At 37.8% G+C, this 23,272-nt stretch overlaps 1 protein-coding gene across 7 annotated transcripts in view; it reads right to left on the bottom strand.

Annotated features, from left to right (window-relative positions):
• Positions 1-23,272, bottom strand: part of tead1b (TEA domain family member 1b) — a 76,995-nt gene continuing 53,723 nt past the window's right edge. The window contains exons 4-15 of one of the 7 annotated variants that reach the window (XM_077201754.1): positions 23,100-23,164; positions 19,217-19,279; positions 19,063-19,125; positions 14,848-14,859; positions 12,850-12,984; positions 12,520-12,566; positions 9,465-9,526; positions 9,109-9,233; positions 7,994-8,167; positions 6,597-6,737; positions 5,421-5,573; positions 1-3,444 (exon numbers count right to left, since the gene is read on the bottom strand). In XM_077201754.1, the coding sequence (XP_077057869.1) occupies positions 3,331-3,444; positions 5,421-5,573; positions 6,597-6,737; positions 7,994-8,167; positions 9,109-9,233; positions 9,465-9,526; positions 12,520-12,566; positions 12,850-12,984; positions 14,848-14,859; positions 19,063-19,125; positions 19,217-19,279; positions 23,100-23,164 (1,154 nt within the window). In that variant the 3' untranslated portion in view covers positions 1-3,330. The remainder of the gene's footprint in view (positions 3,445-5,420; positions 5,574-6,596; positions 6,738-7,993; positions 8,168-9,108; positions 9,234-9,464; positions 9,527-12,519; positions 12,567-12,849; positions 12,985-14,847; positions 14,860-19,062; positions 19,126-19,216; positions 19,280-23,099; positions 23,165-23,272) is intronic. The other 6 variants (XM_077201755.1, XM_077201756.1, XM_077201757.1 and 3 more) reach the window with 6 other exon arrangements.

Here is a 23,272-nt window from a genome sequence, read left to right as displayed (position 1 = left end):
TGTGTTTTAATTATTTATTTTATTCAATATTGTATACATACAAAGTATTCTAGAAAGCTACAAAATATCTACCACTTTATCAAGGCGGCATCAAAATGTTACGGAGCAAAGACAAGACATATGCGATAAAGAACACACACATTATACGTTTTTTCTTTTCTCTCTCAGCCCTGCTCCAATGTGTTTTTCACCCCCATCATCAGGGATATTAAAAGATAGCACACCTTTGTACCAAGAAATGCCAGAATATATAATTTTATACAAAGCACCTTTTTACAAAAAAATCTCTGCACACAAACCCAATATCTTTTTATGATACTATCTGAACTAGAGGAAAGTTCACTTTAAAGCCAACATCTTAAATGGTAATGAACATAGGAGGTACCAGTACCTACACACAGACAAAAATACAAACATAGATCAAAAAACATAAGCTAAACTGCCGTCATACTGTAGTCCGGATTCCGCTCAAATCCTTACTTAGTGTCCATTATTAGCAAAATAATGTCCGTTTAACATCCATCATATTAAAGGCATTAGTTCTCAAATCCCTAGAGAAGTAAAGGGGACTGTTAAGGAGGAACTGACGTAGCAGATGCACCAGCAGTAACAGTATCACCACCCAAACGGGCTCTGAATATACTGACGTCATCACAAAACATGTATAACAATACAGGAAGATCTCTATATGAAACGTGAACAAGAAGGCGAAGGTAAGGCAAACACAAAACAATCAACATCGTTTGCCATTTTGATATTGAGCGTACTTAACTCCACAGTTTACTTTAAGCGGTACAACATACACAGCTGTAAATCTAATTTAGACTTTCACTCTTTGAGGGTTTCATCCACTTAAATGAACAACATGAATAAATTATGCAGTGGAGATGATACGGTTTGGTGAAGCCAAGAACTTTGCGGATAATATCCTCAACTGTCTTTAAGGTCTGAGGAGAAAAACACCTTTACGTCACTTAATATAGTGTTTGCTGTATTCACAAAAGAAAAAGAAGACATTGGAATGGCTTAAATCAAAAAGAAAAGGAAAAAGAACACCATTTAGCATTCATAATCTCCATGGTGCTGTGAGGTTTTCACTTTTATAATTTGATTATGCACTAGAAAAGACGTTAAAGATAAGTCTCACAGAGAATGGAACCGAAGTTCTTGAAAGAAGAGAAAAAGAAAAAGAAAAACATGACAGTTTGCCACATCCACCAAATCAAATGCTGATAGAAATTTGTTATTAATAATTATTACATAACTTTATTTCAGAACATCTCCACTCACTAGCCCATTTTGATTTTTCTATAACATTTTATGAAGGCAATGTGGTGAATATTTTACCTACATCCACTTTTTTTTGGTTTTTGATCATCTTAACAACGCACAATAACATGTCTTTTCTAAGCTGGAAAAATCGGAACCAAAGGCACTTTCATGCTACAGTGCAGGAAATAAAGAGGAGCTCAGTGCGTCTCCAACTTTTTGGTCTTTTCGGATAAGAAAGGCAAGGTCAGATACTTTACGTACAGTATGTCTAAATATGTCTTCTACGTGTCTCTGAGAGTGAAAGGTCAACCAAATGGCCAGTGCTTTTTTTTATAAAGATGACACGTAGGATCTTATGGTGCGGTCACATTTGCAAAATTGCAGCGAAATTTCAAGGACAAAAAAAAGTGGTGGAGAATGCAGGCATCTTTGCGTGTAACCTCCGATCAATCAACAATAGTCCATTGTCTATTGTCAATAGCGTAGTGATTTCCCCCCCCCCTCCCCCCAAAAAAGCAGCTTTCTGTTGGTCAATGCGACGAATCCACGTGACCAACTTGAAAATTAGCAAAATCTACATGTGGAAAATTTTCGCCATAACGCAAAACTCTGGATTATGCGGATTTCTATTGAAATGACTGGATTTCACCAGCAAAATCTCGCCGAGCAACAGCAAACGTGACCGCGCCTTTAGCGTTACTTTTTCCAGAAAAACGACTGCGCTCATCTGCGTTGACTTCATACACTAAGGCACTGTGCTGTATATTGTTACACTTTGGCAGGTTTGTACTGTACAATTCCTACAACATGTGACAATAACAAGAAAGTCTTCCAGCTTAGGAAAGAGGTCACAGCTTTAGTGGCATCTTTTGGAGTTCACACAACCATTATTAAGGCTTGCAGTCGTAGAAATCGATTAGGCCACAGAGACATGGGCTGTGTGGGAATGTCGAAGGCAGCAAAGAACTCTGGGACAGGACTGATTCTTACAGAAGATGAAGGAGTGATCCATGATGTACAGCATGTTCAGGGATGGGCTTTGTTAAGTGTGGCTTCCCCAGCGGCAGAAGGCATGTCCGACGAGCGGGTCCAAGTGCTCGGGTCAAGCTGATGGATAATCCATCAACCCCGGGTAGTTAATGCAGTGCTTCTTGTTTCTAGAGTTATCTTTTATACAAGCATGTTGGCAGGAGGCATTTAGCTGTCCAGTCAACAGGGTTGATTCTCTGCGTTTTCTTATTGCAGGTGGTGACACGTGAAAACAGACACAGGTTGGTATAAACTTCTCGTATCACAGTGCAGTAATTCCTCAACGAAAATTAAAAAGTAGCATGTACAAAGTAACTCTTTTCAAGGGCTGGGCTTCTGAATTCCCTGAATTCTCTGAATGTTCGGAATGCAAGAACTTTTGTTTTCCGATGGCCACAGGAATTTTTTTTAACACCTACAGTAGCTTTCTTTTCAATAAATCAATGTTACAGAATGAAATTTCTCAAATACTTTTTCTTTGGGAAAAATACCTGTGAGAATGTACTGTATATACATCTGTACACCCACACCAAACCCCCCCCCCCCCCCCCCCCCCCCACACACACACACACAAACATTTATGGCTGTACCCATATGCTTTCAGATCTTTTGAGTACATTACATGATTTAAAAAAATAAAAATCGAAATGAGGTTGTTTTCAGATTCAACCTAACTCAACCCAACCCTTAAGTCGAACGATACCGTACGTCACTTTATATGTATAGTCTACGAATGAATCTTGATCCGGCATTCTTTGACATTCTTTCCTGTATTAAAACATAATACAACTGTACCGCCATTCAAAGCTGCAGTTAAACGTCAAACACATATTAATACAGAAATATATATATTTATATATATATATATATATATATATATATATATATATATATATATATATATATATATATATATATATATATAATTAGAAGCATCACCCAAATGTGAGTGAAAATCATCTTGAGTGAGTGTTGAGCTAGAGGCACTGCCACTGTACTGAGGTCGAGAGTCTGTGTGAAAGAGCTGCTTCATTCCTTCACTAGTCTGTAGATGTGATGCTGGGCTCCGTGCTCGCTGTTTGACACTTCGAAAACACAGGCCATGCACAGCAGAGTCTCCTGTGTGTCTCTGTTTGTTACCACCTAAACAGAGAGCCATAGACGTCGCATTAAACCACATGAAACCTGTCAAAATCATACTTGGGTTACACTTTATTTTCAGGTGTCACTGTTACAGTGTAATTATACATTTAAGCACTGAAAGTATTAAGTACTTAAGCATGCAACTAACTTTAGGGTTAGTTGGATACAATTAGGTCTAATTTATAGTTATTACTATAGTAAATACATATAACGTGTAACAAGTACACATTAAAATAAAGTGTTAACTATATGTCTACAACATGTTTAGAAAATTAAGCACAACACCCCTCAATTCTCATTACTCTAATGGAAAAAATATAATTCAGCAGTGGCAAAAAAGTACTGTACGTATACACCTCCCATTCAATAGTTTATGGTCAGTAAGGTATGCATAATTTTATGCAGAAAGGATACATTAAATTGCTGAAGGGTGACAGTAAAGACATTTATAATGTTCTAAAAAATTCTATTTCAAATGGAATCTTTTCTTTTGAACTATTTATATTCATCCAAGAACCCTGAAAAAAAAATGTTTTATTAAAATATTAAGCTGTTTTCAACATTGATAATATTAAGAAATGTTTCTTGAGCAGGAAATCAGCATATCAGAATGATTTCTGAAGGATCATGTGACACTGTAATGATGCTGAAAATTCCGCTGTGCATCACAGGAATAAATTACATTTTCAAATATTTAAACAAATATATTTCACAACATTTCTCTTTGCATTGTATTTAACTGTAAACATAAAAAAAATCTCACAGACCCCAAACTTTTGAATGGTAGTGTACATCACAGTAGTATTTGGCATTGTATGTGCTGATTTAAAATAAAACATAACAATACAATGATTTATAATTGATAAAAAAATATAGCAGTATATACACAGTACATTTTTTTGTACTTCAATTATATGAAAAACCTGACCAGCAGACTACAAATTGGTAGAGCACAATGATTTTGTCTCTTTCATTTCAAATAATATAGTAAAAAAAAAAAAAAAATATATATATATATATATATATATATATATATATATATATATATATATTATAGAAGCAATGATAATCTATTGAAAATTACCAGAATTACAAAAAATAAATAAAAATACAGCTTTGTAGCTCTCTATAAAATAAAGATCTTTAGCTTTCTAAAGATCTAAAACACATAACAGTAATACGAATTTGATGTGGGAAAATTGTCTTGAAAATTATGGGATAGTGCAAATAATATTGTTCTAAAATATTGTATTCCTTTTATTTTGGTGAGAAATGTGACCTGGGTGTGTTTTTTATGAGATTCACCAGTTCACTGATTAGATTTGTGAATGGATTTGATCAAGAGGAAGGTCTCAGGTTTTTGACTGCATGCATCACTTTATGTCAGTGCGTAAAATAACTTGTTTTTATTAAGTCTTGTGTCTTTTATATTGGACTTTTTTCAAGCACTTGACTTTAAAAGCCACATTTAACCGACCATGTTTAAAACCTGATATGATGCAATGATGGCTTGATAGGTAAGGTTGGGATACATTAGTATTTAAAAAGAGTTTTAAATGATTGGATAATTTTTCACACATTGGATCCTGTGCATTTAGCGCTGTATGTGTTTGGATCACCTGAGATCAACCCTTCAACAACCACCACCTTGAAACAACATACACTTTAAACACATCTTTCAGTCTTTCTATCATGACTAAAACCTCCATTGTACCAGGATGTGAGGGATTTGAGGGAAGAGAGCAGGGAAAGTGCATTAGTAAGACCCTCACTGTAGGGGAGAATAGGACTCTAATCCTTATGTGTGTGTGAAGGTTAGAGAAAGGGGTTCCTCCCCTCTTTGCAGGAGATTATCAGGCTTTGCACAGCGCCACAGGAATGCTAGGAATGCAGAGTCGTGTCAGCTCAGAGGCTCCGCCCTACACTGAGAGCTTTCACTGATTGGTTTAAACATCACTGATGACATGCAGACTCACCAATAAGATGGTGAAGTTCTCCAGGACGCTGTTCATCATGTATTTCTCAGGCAGGTGTTTGAGTTTGTGGATGAAGTTGATCATGTATTCACACATGGGAGACCGACTTATCCGGTAAACAAAGCGGCCGTTCTCAAAGCGAGCGTACTCCGTCTGATAGGAGAGATGAGAGGGAGATGAGAGAATGCACAACAAAAAAACACCATGGCTACACTACCAGTCAGAAGTATGAAAAGTATGACTTTATTTAACAAAAAAAAACGTTTTGAAGGAAGTCTCCTATTCTCACTAAGGCTGTATTTGTTCAATACAGTAAAAACTGAACATTGTGATATATTATTACAATTCAAAATAACTTTTTTATTATTTTAATGTATATTTTAAAACATAGTTTATTCCTGAGATGACAAAGCTTAATTTCCAGCATCATTACTCCAGTCTTCAGTGTCACATGATCCTTTAGAAATTATTCTCATATTCTGATTTGCTGCTCAGGTTTTATCAATGATTTTTTAAAAATGTAAAAAAAAAAAAATGTTTGTGGAGACATTTAAACATTATAGAGTCTTTATTGTCAATTTTTTATCAATTGTATGTGTCCTTGCTAAAAAGCATTAATTTATTTTTTAAAAAGTACTTATGAATGGTAGTCTATCATGGTTTCCACAAAAATATTTAGCAGCAAAAACGGTTTTGAACTTTGATAAAAATAAGAAATATTTCTTGAGCAGCAAGTCAGCACATTATAATGATTTCTGAAGGATCATGTGACGCTGAAGAATTTCAGTAATAATGCTGAAATTCAGCTTTACAATCAAAGAAATAAATTACAAAAGTCTTGACCAAAGTACAGACAACATTTCATTGGTGTACAGGAGATGCCACGTGTTTTTTTAAAAACTGGTAGACTAAAAATGGTAGAGGTTCTAAAATAACATTATTGATCTCAAAATCTCAACAATATCTCAAATTGCTCAGATTAAGATACCAAAGTCTGCAATTAAAAATACATTTCTCTAAACATTTCTTATCAAATTCTCCCAAGACCACTCTCCCAAGTGTACTGAGATATGAAAAAGCAATACACTTTTTCTCATTTGAATGGAGCATTAAATGTGAGAACATTTAATGCTGCATTCAAATGTTAAATCCTGTACTCAAAACTCAAAAATTCACCTCCACTTTCTCCACAACCTGTTTGCCAAACGAGCAAACTTTTGTGGAGCAGGTGATGGTCATGTTCTCCGGGCTCTCGTACTGACTGGTCACTCCATAGAAGGCCCCGGTTTCATCCTGAATGTTGCAGTTTAAGTCAGCCTATGAACCAATGAGATTGAAGCTTTAATTATCAAATTAATTAAAAAGAAATCTATATCTGAACAAATGGATAGATTTACTGACATATAACATTCAATACAAAACTGCCATCTAGTGGAGATTGTAAGCACAACAAGAACAAAAAAACTACAGTATATGGATAAATTAAATTTCAGTTTGGAGCATGACATACAGTACAACTTGTATGGACTATTTTTTTAATTATTTTATTGTGTTTTTTGTGTGGACCTTCTTCAATATTTCGATGTTCCATATAAGAAAAAAGTCAAGCAGATTTGGAAGAACATAAGGGTGAGCACATGTTCATTTTCAGATTAACTATCCCTTTAAGACTGCATTATCCTATACTAAATTACCAATCAAGGCTATTTCTCCCTATTAGTATATTCAAATATTAAAGAAAAGACTGTGTCCAAGGTTAGAAAGAATAGATTAAATAACTTGGAGTAAAAAGGCACTCAAAAAAAATCTGAAAAAGAGCGGAAAAAAGAACAGCTCACTCTCTGCTCTTTCAGTAAGCTAACACGATTTTCATTACAGAGAAGGCTCAAATATTCATTTCTGGCATACTCTCTTTTCATTAAGACAAGCCTGTTACATTTTCACATCATATTCAAGAGAGGCATTATTGTGCAGATCCAGAGTTTCATTTGAAATTCAGATCCCTCCGTCACTTCAAACGGAATTTGAGCAGCCTCGCTCCGACTACGACGAGGCCCACTTTGTTGGTTGCCGCTAGTTAGCATTTCACAAAATGCATACAATGTCTGAATAGCTATTAGAGGAGCAACCAGGTCATCCAATTGTTTCCCGATATTAAGCGGAATAAGTGCGAGCTTTGATCATGGACTCTTCAGCTATGCCGTGCCAAATATAGCAGCGGCGGTCTGGACATGCAAACAGAGACGGCTGTCTTTAAACCTAAAGTGGCCCAGTGTCTTTAGGGAAATGCACAATTATTCATGCATGTAATCACTCGGTGGATAAATATTTGCGTTAAATAGGCAGTTGTATGGGTGGTAAACATGAACTGCGCTCTCATTAGAGTAGAAACCTTGGCAAAGGGTGGCATGCATTACACAGCACTCTACGTACATGTTTGTTTTTGAGCCTAAATAATAATAATGCTAAGTTCTTCCTGGACTAATTGTGAGTTACGATATCTTCTTTGGCAGATAATTGCAGGGTCTGTGAATCACTAAACAGATGCTCATTCTTTGCCGGGATTCACTCACCCAGAACTTTATGAGAAAGAATGAATTCTGAGGACCCTTGCCAAACAATTCCTTCAGCCCTCCTTTCTTCTCAGGGAATTTGTCGTAAATCTGACGAATATCCACAGACTCGAGCATGGCATCGTTGTAAGAGTGATTTGTCTGACCGATGTGCACGAAAAGATGCTTGTTATACTGCATAGAAAAAAACAAAACAAAAAAAACATGTTAGAAACAGGAAAACTTCTCAAAATGACTGCAAGTACTTGATTGTTTAGTTTTATAACTAGGGATATCAATCTATTCAATATTGTAAATAAATTTTTTTCTTGATTATTTTGATTAAGTAAGCTAATTAATCATGATTAATCAAATAAACAAATAACAATATTTGGTGAGGAAAACCCCTGTAATGGAGACAATTCACATACATTTCATCATTGTTGCAGACATGCAAGTTATTGAATAGACATGACAAAAAGGTCAATGTTCATTTATAACAAGATTTCAATTTATAAACAATAATCTTGATGCTAATTTATACATACTAATGTTCAGAGTTTAATCGTGTTTGTTCATAATACATTAATGGTCATTTATGCAAGCTGACAGTTACAGTTAAAGTTACTCTGCATATAATTTAACATAAGCATATCACTGGCATACAGGCAGCAGCGATAGACTTTCAATTAGGTTTCTTTAGTCATTCACTTAAGAAAATATCAGTATCACTACGATAGTATTTTACTATGATACAGAAACAATACTTTTTTTTTAGGGTGATAATACCTGAATTGTTACAAAACAAAAAATATTAAAAACTCACTTTCAGTGTATTTTGGAGACATAAAAGTGGTTAAACCAATTCATCTGATATTCAAAGAGTAAAAAATGTGTTTTTTCAATCAGGAATATATTATATTGCGAAAAATAGGTGTTGCATACTATAATTCATACTAAAATGTGTTTTCAGTCAATTGTAGAGGACTCCTATCTGAAAACACCCACTTTTGACTGGGAGGCCGTAGGTCAATGATAATCATGCACAAAAAGACCTGGAATCTGTATTAAAAAGTAAACCAGCTCCATTTTAATTTTAATTTTGATTTTAAGAGTGATATACAGAAGCTACTCACAGAATCTGGATCCCTCTGGTGCTCCAGAAAAGCGGAGAATTCCACAAGCCTGAGTTTCGATGTGCCGATAGATCGGCCCTGCCAGGCGGGAACTGTGGGCGCCGGTGCTGTCGTGGGCTCATAACCTACACACACACACACACACACACACACACACACACACACACACACACACACACACACACACACACACACACACACACACACACACACACACACACACACACACACACACACACACACACACACACACACACACACACACACACACACACACACACTGAATATTAGCTCTTCTAAACAAAAAGATTGTTAAATCTGAATGGATAAAAAAAATAGGGCAAACGGTGACATACTTGAGATTGTAGTTGTGACAGCTGGCTGGATAGGGTACGCTTGCTGGGCAAATGGCTTAATGCTAAAACAAAGACAAAGAAGAACTAAGAACAGGAAAATGAGCAGTCTAGCAGCAATACATACTGAAGAGATTAAGAGGGTTATACAGCAAAGAAGAAACAAAGCTGCACAAAGCATTCAAACTTGGATTCAACCCATCATTGCCTCTGGAAAGGCTTCCTCTATTGCTGATCCCTCGAAGGGAAAGAGAGAAAGCTGGAAGGGTCAGGGAAAATACAGACATCAAGAAGAAGAGAATGACAATAAAGCAGACAAAACAGAGACAGAAAGAATAAATAAGATTTGCATTTCCTGAAGGAAATACCAGTGCTTGCAAGAAGAGCAAAAGAAACACATAAAAGTTAGCAGAGAGTAAAAAGGTTCAGAAGATGTTGCAGACAAAGAAGAATGTGAAAAAGAATAAGAAGCTGCGGATGAAGACGTGAAGAAGATGCAGGAGAAGAAAAAGTTAAAGGCAGAAGAAGGTAAATCGTGAAATTATGAGCAGCCTACCTGAACAGTTAGACTGAACAGTGGGACAGTAAGATTGAACAGCTAGACTGAATAGTGAGACAACTAGACTGAACAGTGGGACAGTTAGACTGAACAGTGGGACAGTAAGATTGAAAAGCTAGACTGAATAGTGGGACAGCTAGACTGAACAGTGGGATAGTTAGATTGAACAGTGTTACAGTTAAATTAAACACTGAACAGATAGATTGAACAGTAGAACAGATATATTGAACATTGGGACAGTTAGACTGAACAGTTGGACAGTTAGACTGAACAGTTAGACTGAACAGTGGGACAGTTAGACTGAACAGTTAGACTGAACAGTGGGACAGTTAGACTGAACAGTTAGACTGAACAGTGGGACAGTTAGACTGAACAGTGGGACAGTTAGACTGAACAGTAAGACTGAACAGTGGGTCACTTAGACTGAACAGTTAGACTGAACAGTGGGACAGTTAGACTGAACAGTTAGACTGAACAGTGGGTCAGTTAGACTGAACAGTTAGACTGATCAGTTAGACTGAACAGTGGGACAGTTAGACTGAACAGTTAGACTGATCAATTAGACTGAACAGTGGGTCAGTTAGACTGAACAGTTAGACTGAACAGTGGGACAGTTAGACTGAACAGTTAGACTGAACAGTGGGTCAGTTAGACTGATCAGTTAGACTGAACAGTGGGACAGTTAGATGGAACAGTTAGACTGAACATTGGGTCAGTTATGGCCCTTTTCCACTGCATGGTACGGCTCGGTATGGCTCAGCACGGTTCGGCTCGCTTCGCTTTTCCACTGCGTCGTACGACTCGGCTCGGCGCGGCGCGGCTCGTATTGCTTTAGCTTGGTTGCTTTTCCACTGCAGTTAGTACCGCTTCAAAGTGGGTGGGATTATGACTGATCGTTATAGTTTATCCGCTCCTCGGCAACCAACAAGAGGATAGTCTGCGCTTCTCGTCCACTGACCACGATTCAGCCATTTCTTTTTTGGAAGTTTTTTTTCTTCAAGCAAGTCAAGCAAGTAGTTTTAAAACAGGTGCTACAGCGGTGGCTGTTACTGACTATTTAAGTCTAGCGGGTTTGATGTCTCGCAAATACAATGACGCTGGTAGTGACGATTCTGTCTGTCTTACCAATCAGTGATCTACAGTGCTTCCACGTCACATTTTAGTATCGGTACGGTACGCTTGGAACCTCAACAGAGGTGGTACCATTTAAAGCGAGCCGAAGCGAGCCGCACCGTACCATACCATGCAGTGGAAAAGCGCCACAAGTGAGCCGTACCGAGACGAGCCGTACCGTACCATGCAGTGGAAAAGCGCCAAAGCGTGCCGTACCGAACCGTACCGTACCATGCAGTGGAAAAGCGCCATTAGACTGAACAGTTAGACTGAACAGTGGGACAGTTAGACTGAACAGTAGGACAGTTATAATGAACAGTGGGACAGTTAGACTGAACAGTGGGACAGTTAGACTGAACAGTGGGACAGTTAGACTGAACAGTTAGACTGAACAGTGGGACAGTTAGACTGAACAGTGGGACAGTTAGACTGAACAATTAGACTGAACAGTGGGACAGTTAGACTGAACAGTGGGACAATTAGACTGAACAGTGGGACAGTTAGACTGAACAGTTAGACTGAACAGTGGGACAATTATACTGAACAGTGGGACAGTTAGACTGAACAGTTAGACTGAACAGTGGGACAGTTAGACTGAACAGTTAGACTGAACAGTGGGACAGTCAGACTGAACAGTGGGTCAGTTAGAATGAACAGTTAGACTGAACAGTGGGACAGTTAGACTGAACAGTGGGACAGTTAGACTGAACAGTGGGACAGTCAGACTGAACAGTGGGTCAGTTAGAATGAACAGTTAGACTGAACAGTGGGACAGTTAGACTGAACAGTTAGACTGAACAGTGGGACAGTCAGACTGAACAGTGGGTCAGTTAGAATGAACAGTTAGACTGAACAGTGGGACAGTTAGACTGAACAGTGAGACAGTTAGACTGAACAGTTAGACTGAACAGTGGGACAGTTAGACTGAACAGTGGGACAGTTAGACTGAACAGTGGGACAGTCAGACTGAACAGTGGGTCAGTTAGAATGAACAGTTAGACTGAACAGTGGGACAGTTAGACTGAACAGTGGGACAGTTAGACTGAACAGTTATAATGAACAGTTAGAATGAACAGTGGGACACTTATGGACAAAGAAGAAGAAAGTGCAGATTAGGACAGAGAAGAAGATGCAGAAGAACAAGATGCAGATGAAGAAGAAAATTAAGCAGAAGAAGAAGGTGGTGGTGAAGAAGGTGAAGAAAAAGAAAGTGAAGAAGAATAAGAAGATGCAGAAAAAGAAGGTGCAGAAGAAGAAAGTATAAAAAAGAGGTAGGTGAAGAAGCAGCGCAGCAGAAAAATAATGTTTGATGTGCCTTGCCATGCACTGTAATATGAGGAATAGCTTTAGTGGGTCAATGGTAGCAAAACTTCTAGAGATACTCACTCTTGTGAGGATCCAGGCTGGCCAGTGGATATCATGCCCTGCCAAAACTAGAGAATAAGATAAATAAATAAACAAAAAAACACAGGCTATCCACACGCACACACACCGTCTGTGCTCTCTAGATACACGAGTTATCACATTGCCATTGAAAAACGAGGTGTACTATGTGCCATGCAGTCTAGTTATCTTGAGTGTGGCATTAGTGGGCTTATCTGATTGAGGCAGGTGATGGGGCACAGCTCTGAGGGTGTGTAATGGGATTGGACCCGGTGGCCAGCCGTGTGGCTGAAGTAAGTGTACTGATAGGTGGGTGCCAGAGGGCGGTCTTACCCCTGCTGCTCCGGGGAAGGCAGGACGCGGGATGCCCGGAAGACCCAGTTTGTTGTGGATGGCTGTTGCAGAGACGATCTGAGCCGAGGACATGGAGGCCATACTCTGAAGAGCTTTGTCCTTCACGCTTTGATCCTTTAATAGCATTTACAAAAGAAATTAAAACTCATAAACGGATGGACACGGTGAGCTAGGGGTTAAACTGTTTCTGCAAAAACACACGGTTCGTTAAACACGTTTGTTTGTACCATGATTCATCTCATGTCTTACAAGTCTGAGAGACTGAGACCAGTGTAAATGCTTGCTTCTTGAATTGTTTTATTTTATTTATTTTTATTTATTACAAAAATGTAATGGTCAAAAATTTGGTATAAATACGATTTTTAATGTTATTGAAAGTTTCTTATGCTCACCAAGGCTGCATTCTTATGATCCAAAATACAGTAAAAACAGTAATACTGTGAAATTGTATTACAAATTAAAAGAACTGTTTACAATTTGAATATAATTTAAATGTAATATATTCCTGTGATTGCAAAGCTGAATTTTCAGCAGTATAATAATCAGAAATGTTTCTCGAGCAGCAAATCAGCATATTAGAATGATTTCTGAGGGATCATGTGACACTAAAGACTGGAGTAATGATGTTGAAAATTCAGCTTTACAAGGAATATATTACATTAAAACATTAAATTTAACTGTATGTTTGAACAGACAAACAAATATACTGTATGAGAAACTTGAAACACATTTAAAAAATCTTAATTATTCCAAACCTTTGACTGGTAATAAAAGTACAAATTATAATAATAAATGGTATTTATTATTAAATTATTCAATGTAATTGAAAATACAATGCAATATATTTTTTTTTTTACTTTCCACTTAATTTGTTAGGTTAATAATATGAAAATTTTGTGAAAAATTAGAACATGCAATAAAACTGTGAATCCAATACAGTGATGTTCACTGCGATAACAGTAGGTCATCCTGCAATAATGACACTGAGAGTGCATATTTGGGATGTATTGGTCTTAATTATCACTAACAATAAAAGAGTTAAATATTTCTATATTTACTGGATAAAAACTGTGACCACAGAACCGTGGTACAAACCGAACCGTGAGACATTGGAAACCATCACCCCCCTACAGTGAACACAGAACATGGGAATATAAAGCAGCCCACGCTCACACAGAGATCCACAGATAAGAAAGCATGTTAAAAGATTCTTCAGAGCTATAAAGCCGTTGATCTTAAGAGGAATGTGCTAGCACTAAAGGCGGAAAGTCTGAAAAGAGAGAAAGCCTCCAGCACAGAAAACGGGAGATTATACTGTTTAATATCCAGCGCAGAGTGAATGAGAAATGAATTTAATGTTATAAATTATCTTGCAGCTCCTACATATCTAATAAACTGCATTGTGTCAGTCGGGAACAAGGTTTAAGTAATGCTAACTTTCCTTTTTTGATGTGTGTAATGTTCTCATTTTAAAAGCTCCAATCAAGGTCACCAAACTGAGCTGAAACTGTACAGATGAACGCATTCGAGAAAAGTGCCTGAAGGACATCACTTTCTCCTTTACACATCCTCCTTGTTATTTTCACAAGGAGGCTAAAGACGATTTTTGAATATAGAGTTTAAATAACTCAAGGAATGTCTGTGCATAGACAAATTTCTAAAACTGTTAATTTAATTAACGGAGCTAAACTGTGTATGCCTAATTCAACAAAGGCAAACATTCCACGTGCTTATTGTATAGTGTGTATGGCCATATAAAGAATCAAGTCCCGCCACGGATCATGTTAAACAGCCAGTGAATGTAGCAGAACTGCATTGAAAAGAGTGAAAAGTGGGCATAAGCGGAGGATGAACATGCTGGGAGTCACGGCTCACGTATGAGAGAGCTGGCTTAGAGAGATTCAGAGCTCGAGCAGGAGTTTAGCAGCTGTTATACAGTGACGGCGACACATTGATGGACTGAGGACTCGTACTTACCATGCTTGTCACCTAAATGCAAATAAACAAGGTTAAATTGTCAATTTTCAATTTGCACTTTTTGGCAAGTTAATTCAAACAATTTATGAGTGTGCTGAGAGACTTGTGACAAGTTCACAGATTTATAGATCTGATTCACAGATTAATTCCTGCTGAAAGACCAGCATAAATTGTGTTTTGGATGTCAGGCTTCTTAAGTAGTTTAATATGGTTAGACAGATTCCACCAAGCTTCACCAGCTAACGCCGTGTTCACACCAGCCTCATATAGCATGTTGTGACACGCAAATCTAGGCTGCTTCAAATAAAATCAACGGAGCTGCATAATTTTGACATGGTGCACTATGGTCATTTTATTCCTCCTTTCCGTCTAACATGAAATGATTTTATTAAATATCATATCATGAATTGATGACTATTCTATATTTCAGTCATGACAACTCTCGGAGAGATTTGCATGGTAATAGAGATTGGCATGGTAATGGGTATGGCAATGTTTAATGTATTTGGTCTTGGCGGAATAGATCCGCGACGCTGCTGCTAGTGCTGCTGTACTGAGACTTGCTACTGCCAATACATTCACAGACATTGGTGTGAGCATGTAAGACATGATGCTGCTGCTGCTGCACATGCAACATACATGAAATAAAATGAAGTAGGAAACAAATAAACCAATTTTATTTTAAAGTCTCAAGTTAGGGTGCCTTTCCCAAAAGCAACGTTAGCCAACTATGGTTGCATATTCCATCGTTATTCAACAATTCCGAAACCATAGTTCCAACGAACATTCGCAAAAAGCATCGCAAACTTGTGTGGTTGACTATACAGCTCTCGTCCTTTGCTAAGAAGGATATATTTTCTTGTTGTTAAGACATGTAGACTTACATAGTTCATGCTTTTGGGCACAATAAGCAAGCTAACTTGAGGTACATTGATTTTACAATTAATATATATATATATATATTAGCATGTCAATAATCTGTGCCGTTCATGTGTATGACGTAAGAGGGATCACACAATGAATCAATAAAGCAAAATGACAGGGATCAAAAATAGTGAAGTGTATGTCAATTAAATACTGCATGCTAACATGACTTTTTTTTTTAAATGAACAGCTTTATGATCAGTTTTGGGAAACAGTCGTGACTAGCTATAGTTAATTTCTCTGATGATGCATTATACTATAATGGTAGTTAAACAGCGAGTTGAACAACCCAATGCAAGTCGCCATTAGCTGGTGAACAGGGTGCTGACCAAAATAGAACTAGTTCTAACCATCATAAACTAGAATTGAAACCGATGCTGGTCTAAGCTGGTCTTTTCATCAGGGATATAACACAATGACTGAATAAATGTCATTTTTATTTCATAAATGTCATTTTAGTGATATCCTCCCCATGATATGCTAAGCCCTCTGAAGTCACACAGCACATGCTAATAGTAAAACCAAGATTAAGGAGGCAATGTGAGTGCTGGTCAAGCAGATGAACTGCAGAAAGCATATTTAGGGAAGATTTATAGCTGATAATATGGCAGTTTGAGATTACTGTGGCTAGGGTTTCATTACAGACCAGCTCAAAGAGGGGCACCATAATGACAGTCATTTCAGTCAACATGTCTCAGATAAGAGCACACTGGGCAGGTTTACTATAATGCTACGCTGCAAATGGCAGGAGGGAGCTCAAATTCTTCCCCGCTCCTGATTTCTAATTTGCTTTAGATGAGAGTAGACAGAGACCCATACAAAAGCTGGCTGTTTTTACTCAGGCAGCCGCCAGTGTCCCTGAAAGACCAGCCATTCATGGCGGAAATGCACACAGACGCTCCACTAGGCACACACACACACACACACACAAACACTCGCACACAAATGGGGGAGTCATTAATCTATCTGAGTAAACTGGGAACTGTGGAAAAGTGTGCTGGTCAAAAGGAGTTAGTCATCACCTCACAAAAAGAAAGAGAAGGAAACAGAAGGAGATAGAGAAGTCAGACCAACCTCAAGGTCTTTTCAGTAAACACAGACATTAGGAAATGACCCTTGCAGATGTATCTTAAATGACAGGTCAATTTATTATCAGATTATCCCTTCCACAAAAGGCCCCTTTTTTTGTAAGCCGCAGCCTTTGTGGATGAGATGCATTTGATGTAAGGTGATTATATGCAGCACACTTTGCTGTTTATATGGCTGAATCACACAGGGGGGTGTTTGGAAATGGTAGGACAGAATGTGTTGGTGGTGGGGGGGATGATTTCAGTGTTTCATTAATGCAGCATGAGGAAAGCGTTTGACGGCCAGTGGGTTATTGAAAAAAAAAAGCCAAGAGAAAGAGCGAGAAGAGAGGGGAACGCCACAAAAAGCATCTGAGCGACGGCCCTAATGGGGCTCTTTGGGCTAGACTTCTTGTGCAGAGCGTTTGGGAAGAACAGATGACCTCATTAAACTTCAGAAGAGATAAAGGCAAAGCAGCGCTGGTTTTACTCTAGACTGTGCTCTTTCTGTAGTCATGTGGCCACTCGTGTTGTTTAAGCAGTGACCAGAATCCAGCTGAACTCTGACCTCCAGCTCTCAGCCACTCTCACCAGCTGAAGCGAACTGCCAGCATGAGACACTCCAAACACGACACACACACACACACACACATGCAAACACGACATAGAGAAATGCATTCATGCGACCAGCAAAGTGCATTGTGCTTTTGAGGCTTTGTTTTGTCATATAATGGTTTTCAAATGTGTACATCTTTTAAAGCAGTTCTTTCTCTCATTCTAGTTTAATTTGCTGAGGCAACTATAAGCCATTCGAAGGTTGATTTCCGGAAAATGTAAACACTGAGAAAGTGTCACTATCAAAACATCCGGACACATTGACAGTAACACTGACTCAACCAATGGTGTTAGTTCGGAGGCAGGGCTAAATGTTTGCCTGACCAATAGCAGACAGCGGAACTGTTTAGGACATCTTAGGAACCTTAGGGTACGTTTACACGACAACAATGTGCTGAAAACTGAAAGGTTTTTCCTTTAAGTTTTTCACATGCAGATGACATCGTCGTCAAAACGATCCCCGTTCATACAGATCTGTGAAAACAATTAAAAACGCTGTATTCTGCTGTCAGGCCAGTAGTTGGCGATGCCACCTATAAACTGAACACGTAATGCTCATGTGCATGACGTCACCGCTTTCACAAAATCACGCTTTTGTAGTTTACAAAGAGACGATAATGGTATTGTTTTCAAAAACTCGCAATTTGAAACCCGTTTCCAAAAGTTTGCGTTTTCAGGCACCCAAAACACCGTTGTCGTGTAAATGAACGGCAAAAATGCATAAAAAGTTTTCCGGTTTTAGTTTAAAACAGCCCCTTAGATTATTTTCACAACTGTGCAAATCTTTTTATTTTGTGACACTAGCAGCACAGATTACAAACTTCACTTTTCATATTAAACTTATATATTTTTGTTGGACACAAATTAGAGATGTTAAAAATTCAGTAAACTTTATGTAAATATTATCCGGACTGGTTAGTAAAAAAACATGCACAGATAATCAGAGTTTTTAATGCATTTATCATAATGCATGTGAAGCTCCTATAATGTAATAAATGCTTATTTATCAAAAAAGAAATCTTAATTTTATACCTACCATAAATTATTTTATAATTTAATATATTTTATATAATATTTACCACTGAGATGGAACCTAAAGATTTAGTTTGTGAACTTCTACAAATACTGTCCCCAAAATTACAGGGATAGAAAACTGGGATTTATAAAACCTCAGTTCCAAGCCAGTGAGCAGCACAATTTGCTGCATTATAGAACAAACTTAATAGTTGTCCTTTTCTCTCCAGAGCTATTAAATTTCACATCCATATTAATTTCCAAAGCATATGCCTCTTTTTCAGGTTTGCGGCATGTGCCAACCGTTACTGCACCCCTGCTATATTTAACCAGGAGTCGGCGTGGGACCTGTAGCGTTAGACTCAGAGCACACGCACTTCGTGGTCGGTGAAACACAGAGGAGAAGACGGTCACTGATGAGCATGAAAGGAGGAATGCACATCGGGGACGGAGTACAGGCGTTGAATTATGTATGTTAAACAGGACGTCACATGCGAGGGATCTAGGTTACAGGAATTAGAGCAACAAGGCATTCACAGGAAACAGGAAGTGAGACGCATGGCAACCACAAGCCCAAAAGCAGAAAAGCGCATACCTTTAGCTTGGAATGAAATTCACGAGATTTCCTTCTGGCAAGAACCTGAATGTGACTAGACACCTGCGGGGTAGGGGAGGGGAGGAAAACAAAGGAACAGCCTGTAACCATGGCGATGAAAAGCCCCCCTGCAACTGGGCAGAGCCAGACGTACCTTGATGGCAGCTTGGATTTCTCGAACTTTCTTTCTTGCTAAGACCTGTATGTGACTAGACACCTCCGTTTTTCAAAACAAAACAAGAAAAGCAAAAAGAAAAGAAAGCAATCAAGAATTACAGACATTTTAAACAAGTTAAACATTTGAGGACGGGCAGCCCAGCGCACCGGCCCGCTCACCTCCTCTTTTAAGTGAGCTGATTAAGGAGTATGCAGGCTTCTTAAGCACATTAAGACAGAGCAGATGTGATCTTCTGTGTACAGAATGAGAATGGCCACGTCTAGTATTCTTCGGGGAGGATAACGCGAGGGCCCCGGGGCCCTTTAACCGCTGCTCTGCATATTCCACCAAGTCAGAGTTCTGTTTGTGAATTATGTACTAATGGTGTATTAATAGTGAGGCGAGGTGGGAGGTTGTGTGATGTTGTAATGAGACTCTGCTCCGAGGGGTTACGTTGAGAGCGTCCCTCGTCTTAATCAGGCCAATCACGCACAAGTGGCTTTTGAGCGGGCCTCGCGATCGACGCGGAGTATTAATGAGGTCGACGGTCTCCGGAGGCCCGCCGCTCTCAACTCTCACGGCAAAGTCACATTTACACATATCTCAGCAGCACAAGTGCTCCTTTGACCTTTCCAAATTAATTACAACAATCACTTCAATCGTTCAGGCTTTGCCAAATGAAATTACAATGGGATTGTTGTAATGCTTCAGCGTTCGGGTCGATTTCTGGACTGTTCACTTTGATGCAAATTTTTTTAAGTGTCAACCAGATTTTTTTTATAATATTGTCCGCATAGGTTTGTGCCATTTCTTCCATTATAAATCGTTAGGAAATCACTTTATGTAAATGCATGTTCTGGGTTAAACACAATGTTAGGTCTGTCAACACAATTTGGGGCATGCAGCCGATTACAAAAGCTAATTATTATAATTCAGCCCTCAGTTTGTAAATCCAAATGTTAAGTGTTCACTGAACTTTGCACTTTTCAAACTACTAATTGTACAGGGTGGTCACTTATAGACAATGGTCATTATTCAAATATATTAGGCTAAAGGCCCCGATATACTTCAAGCGAAATTATATTACTTTACTAGAGTGCCGAATTACGGAGCTCCTGCAAACAAACAGATCCACGTTTCTGTGATGATCAGATGCTTTTGTTATCCTTTATTAAAAAAACACATTTGTTGTGTGTTTATTTTGTTACTGAGATAGAAGTGTGCAGCACATTGCCTATTTACATTTTCATCAAACCGTCGCTCTCAGCAGAGTGGGGGGCTTCGGATGTTCGCTAGCAGAATATCGCTGCTCATGTATTTCAAACTTCGTTTTACCCCTAAACAAACATCGAATAAGAACTTCACCGTGAGTATATTGGGGCCTTAACATTTAGGTTAGTTCACGTTAACCTTAACTAACAATGAGCTATACATTTGTTACATTATTTAAAAAAATACATTGTTAGTTCACGTTAAACTTTTTGATGAAATGAAATGTAAATGTATGTGGTTAACTAATGTTAAGAAATGGAACATAACTGTAAATTATTGCCAATATGCGATTGCTGAATGCAGTAATTAACCAATCAGAATAAATTATTTTAGCGAGTTATATGAGTGAATTTATCAAACAACATCATTCAATGCAATGTAAGGGTTTGGGTGGATGGGGCACTAGGCAACTGTTGAATTATATTATTTAACAGTCTTAAAACAGTGTGATATTGTAAGAGATATTCTGCTGCAGAAGTGGTTTACTTGTTTGTTTTAACCAACTGATGGATCAGAGAGCGGCCTAGACACTCTATAACCTGGAATATTGACATGTCTCATTTAAAACAAGAGGATGTCGTGTATCATGTTCCCTTTCTGCTGTATCTGATAAGAGCTTTGAGACATGGCCCTCAATGCACAGCCCACTGAAGTGTTAAAGCTGCACCAACACATACAGATCACCATGACAAATTACACTACAATCAAATGAAGAAACAAATTCATGGATTTAAACATTCTAACAGGTCATCATTAAAATTGTGTTAGCTAATGTGTGAGTGAATGTGTCTCGACAATAGCTGTAGTTCAGTGGCGTGTTCTCATAAAGCTGAATGAAACATATGCCGGCTGAGCCCAGCGTTCAGGGTCCGTCTCTTCTACAATCGCATTAGCGTTCTTGCGCCCAGCCTGATCATGCTGCAAAGCTCCATGCTTCTTCATGAGTGGCTGTGTGTGTGTGTGTGTGTGTGTGTGTGTGTGTGTGTGTGTGTGTGTGTGTGTGTGTGTGTGTGTGTGTGTGTGTGTGTGTGTGTGTGTGTGTGTGTGTGTGTGTGTGTGTGTGTGTGTGTGTGTGTGTGTGTGTGTGTGCATGGGGGTACAACCTTATGTATGTGTGTGAGAGTAGGGGTGGCCAATAAAGAAACACCTCAACCTAGATGCACAGAAAGACCAACAGGTGTCCCTCAAATGCCACTCGAGTTTCACTCCACAAGTTAAAGCAGCACATATTTTTTCAGTGCTCTGAAAAGTGTTTTTCATATATTTATAAAACAATCACAAAATGTGATCACACAAAATACTTCATTCATTATTTGAAAAGCTCATCTTGGCTTTACAAGGCACACATAACTTCTATTCAGTAAATCTTAATGAAGAATCTACAGAGTAGTAAATCTACAGATATTTTCAATAGTTCACAAATACAGTTGTGTGTTTTGGTTCAAGTTGTCAATTTTATAAAATGTTAATATACTTTCATATACGAATTAATATAGCAATATATTTATTTTAGTGCTGTCAATATATATATATATATATATATATATATATATATATATATATATATATATAAAGTAATTAATTGCAAATTTTTCTGTATTTAATTGTGATTAATCGCACCTAGCATTAAAGTTTTTAATATATTTTTATGTTGTTATAATGTCACATTTAAACTCCAAATGAATGTAGAAACAACATAAAGAGTAGCCTATATTTTAAATATTTGTTTAATGCCATCTTTTTATTAATAAAGGCATCACTGATACCAATGTCTCAGTTAAATTCATTTTTTGCTCAATTTTAGTCCTTAATTATAGCCATCCAGCATTACAGTACAATTGAACGCTATAATTTTACAGTTATTAGGCTTTATACAACTTTTCATTTATGTGAACTTTAAACAATCTTCTCATAACCCCATTATAATAATAAATTTCACATTTACCTGTGCCCTTCAATATATCAAGACTACATTTTTTTCTATTGGCCCATTCAGACCAATTAAGATTTTTAAATGCCCTGTCAAAATGCACAAAAAAGTTATTATTTTCGTTGTTTTTGACCAATGTAACCTTGTAAACATTGCTTTAAGATTTTTAGGTAGGTTTAACAGGTAGGATATATAGCCTAGAGAAATTGAATAAAGTTATCAAACACTTCAGTATTCACTGTGAAAATTATTAATCCTGGTTAAAGCTACAAAAGTTTTTCAATCAAGAGCAGTGAGTGTATTTCTCTTTTTCTCTGATTAACATTAATGACAGACAGCAGCAGGTTTATTAGGCTGTTGTCACTTTAAGAACAGAAGCACATGACGCAGATCTGACTCTACGTTCATTTAAGATTTCATCAACTCGTTTAAGACTGTGCTTGCATAATAATATATTATATATATATTCTAATAATATGATATCATGATATCAATTTTAAGGATCGCATAATATAATTTTTTAAAATAATTTTCCTTATATCGCCCACCCCTAAGTGGATGTCTTTATTGTGTGAGCTGTAAGTTCGATCTCTGCAGAAGCTCGGACAGCAACCACATTCAACAGGACTGGCCTTCCCCCATTTAGTGGCATGCATGCAAGACCACGGATTCTCTTACCTGTTTCCGTGTCCTTGTCTTCCCAGTTCTGAGTTTAATGTATCTGGCAATTAACTCATTCCGACCTAGGGAAAGACAAAAGATGAGATGTGTTAAAGTCAAATGTGTAGAGATGTAATGCAGTAAATACAATTACCCAAATCAAAGCAGAAATGCGAGCCAATGAGCCAAAA

Source organism: Siphateles boraxobius, unplaced genomic scaffold (assembly GCF_051911475.1).
Source record: "Siphateles boraxobius isolate OS27281-9 unplaced genomic scaffold, OSU_SipBor_1 48, whole genome shotgun sequence".
NCBI classification, from domain to species: domain Eukaryota; kingdom Metazoa; phylum Chordata; class Actinopteri; order Cypriniformes; family Leuciscidae; genus Siphateles; species Siphateles boraxobius.
Note: the sequence above shows the minus strand (reverse complement) of the source record. Positions and strands in the feature narration are given on the sequence as shown.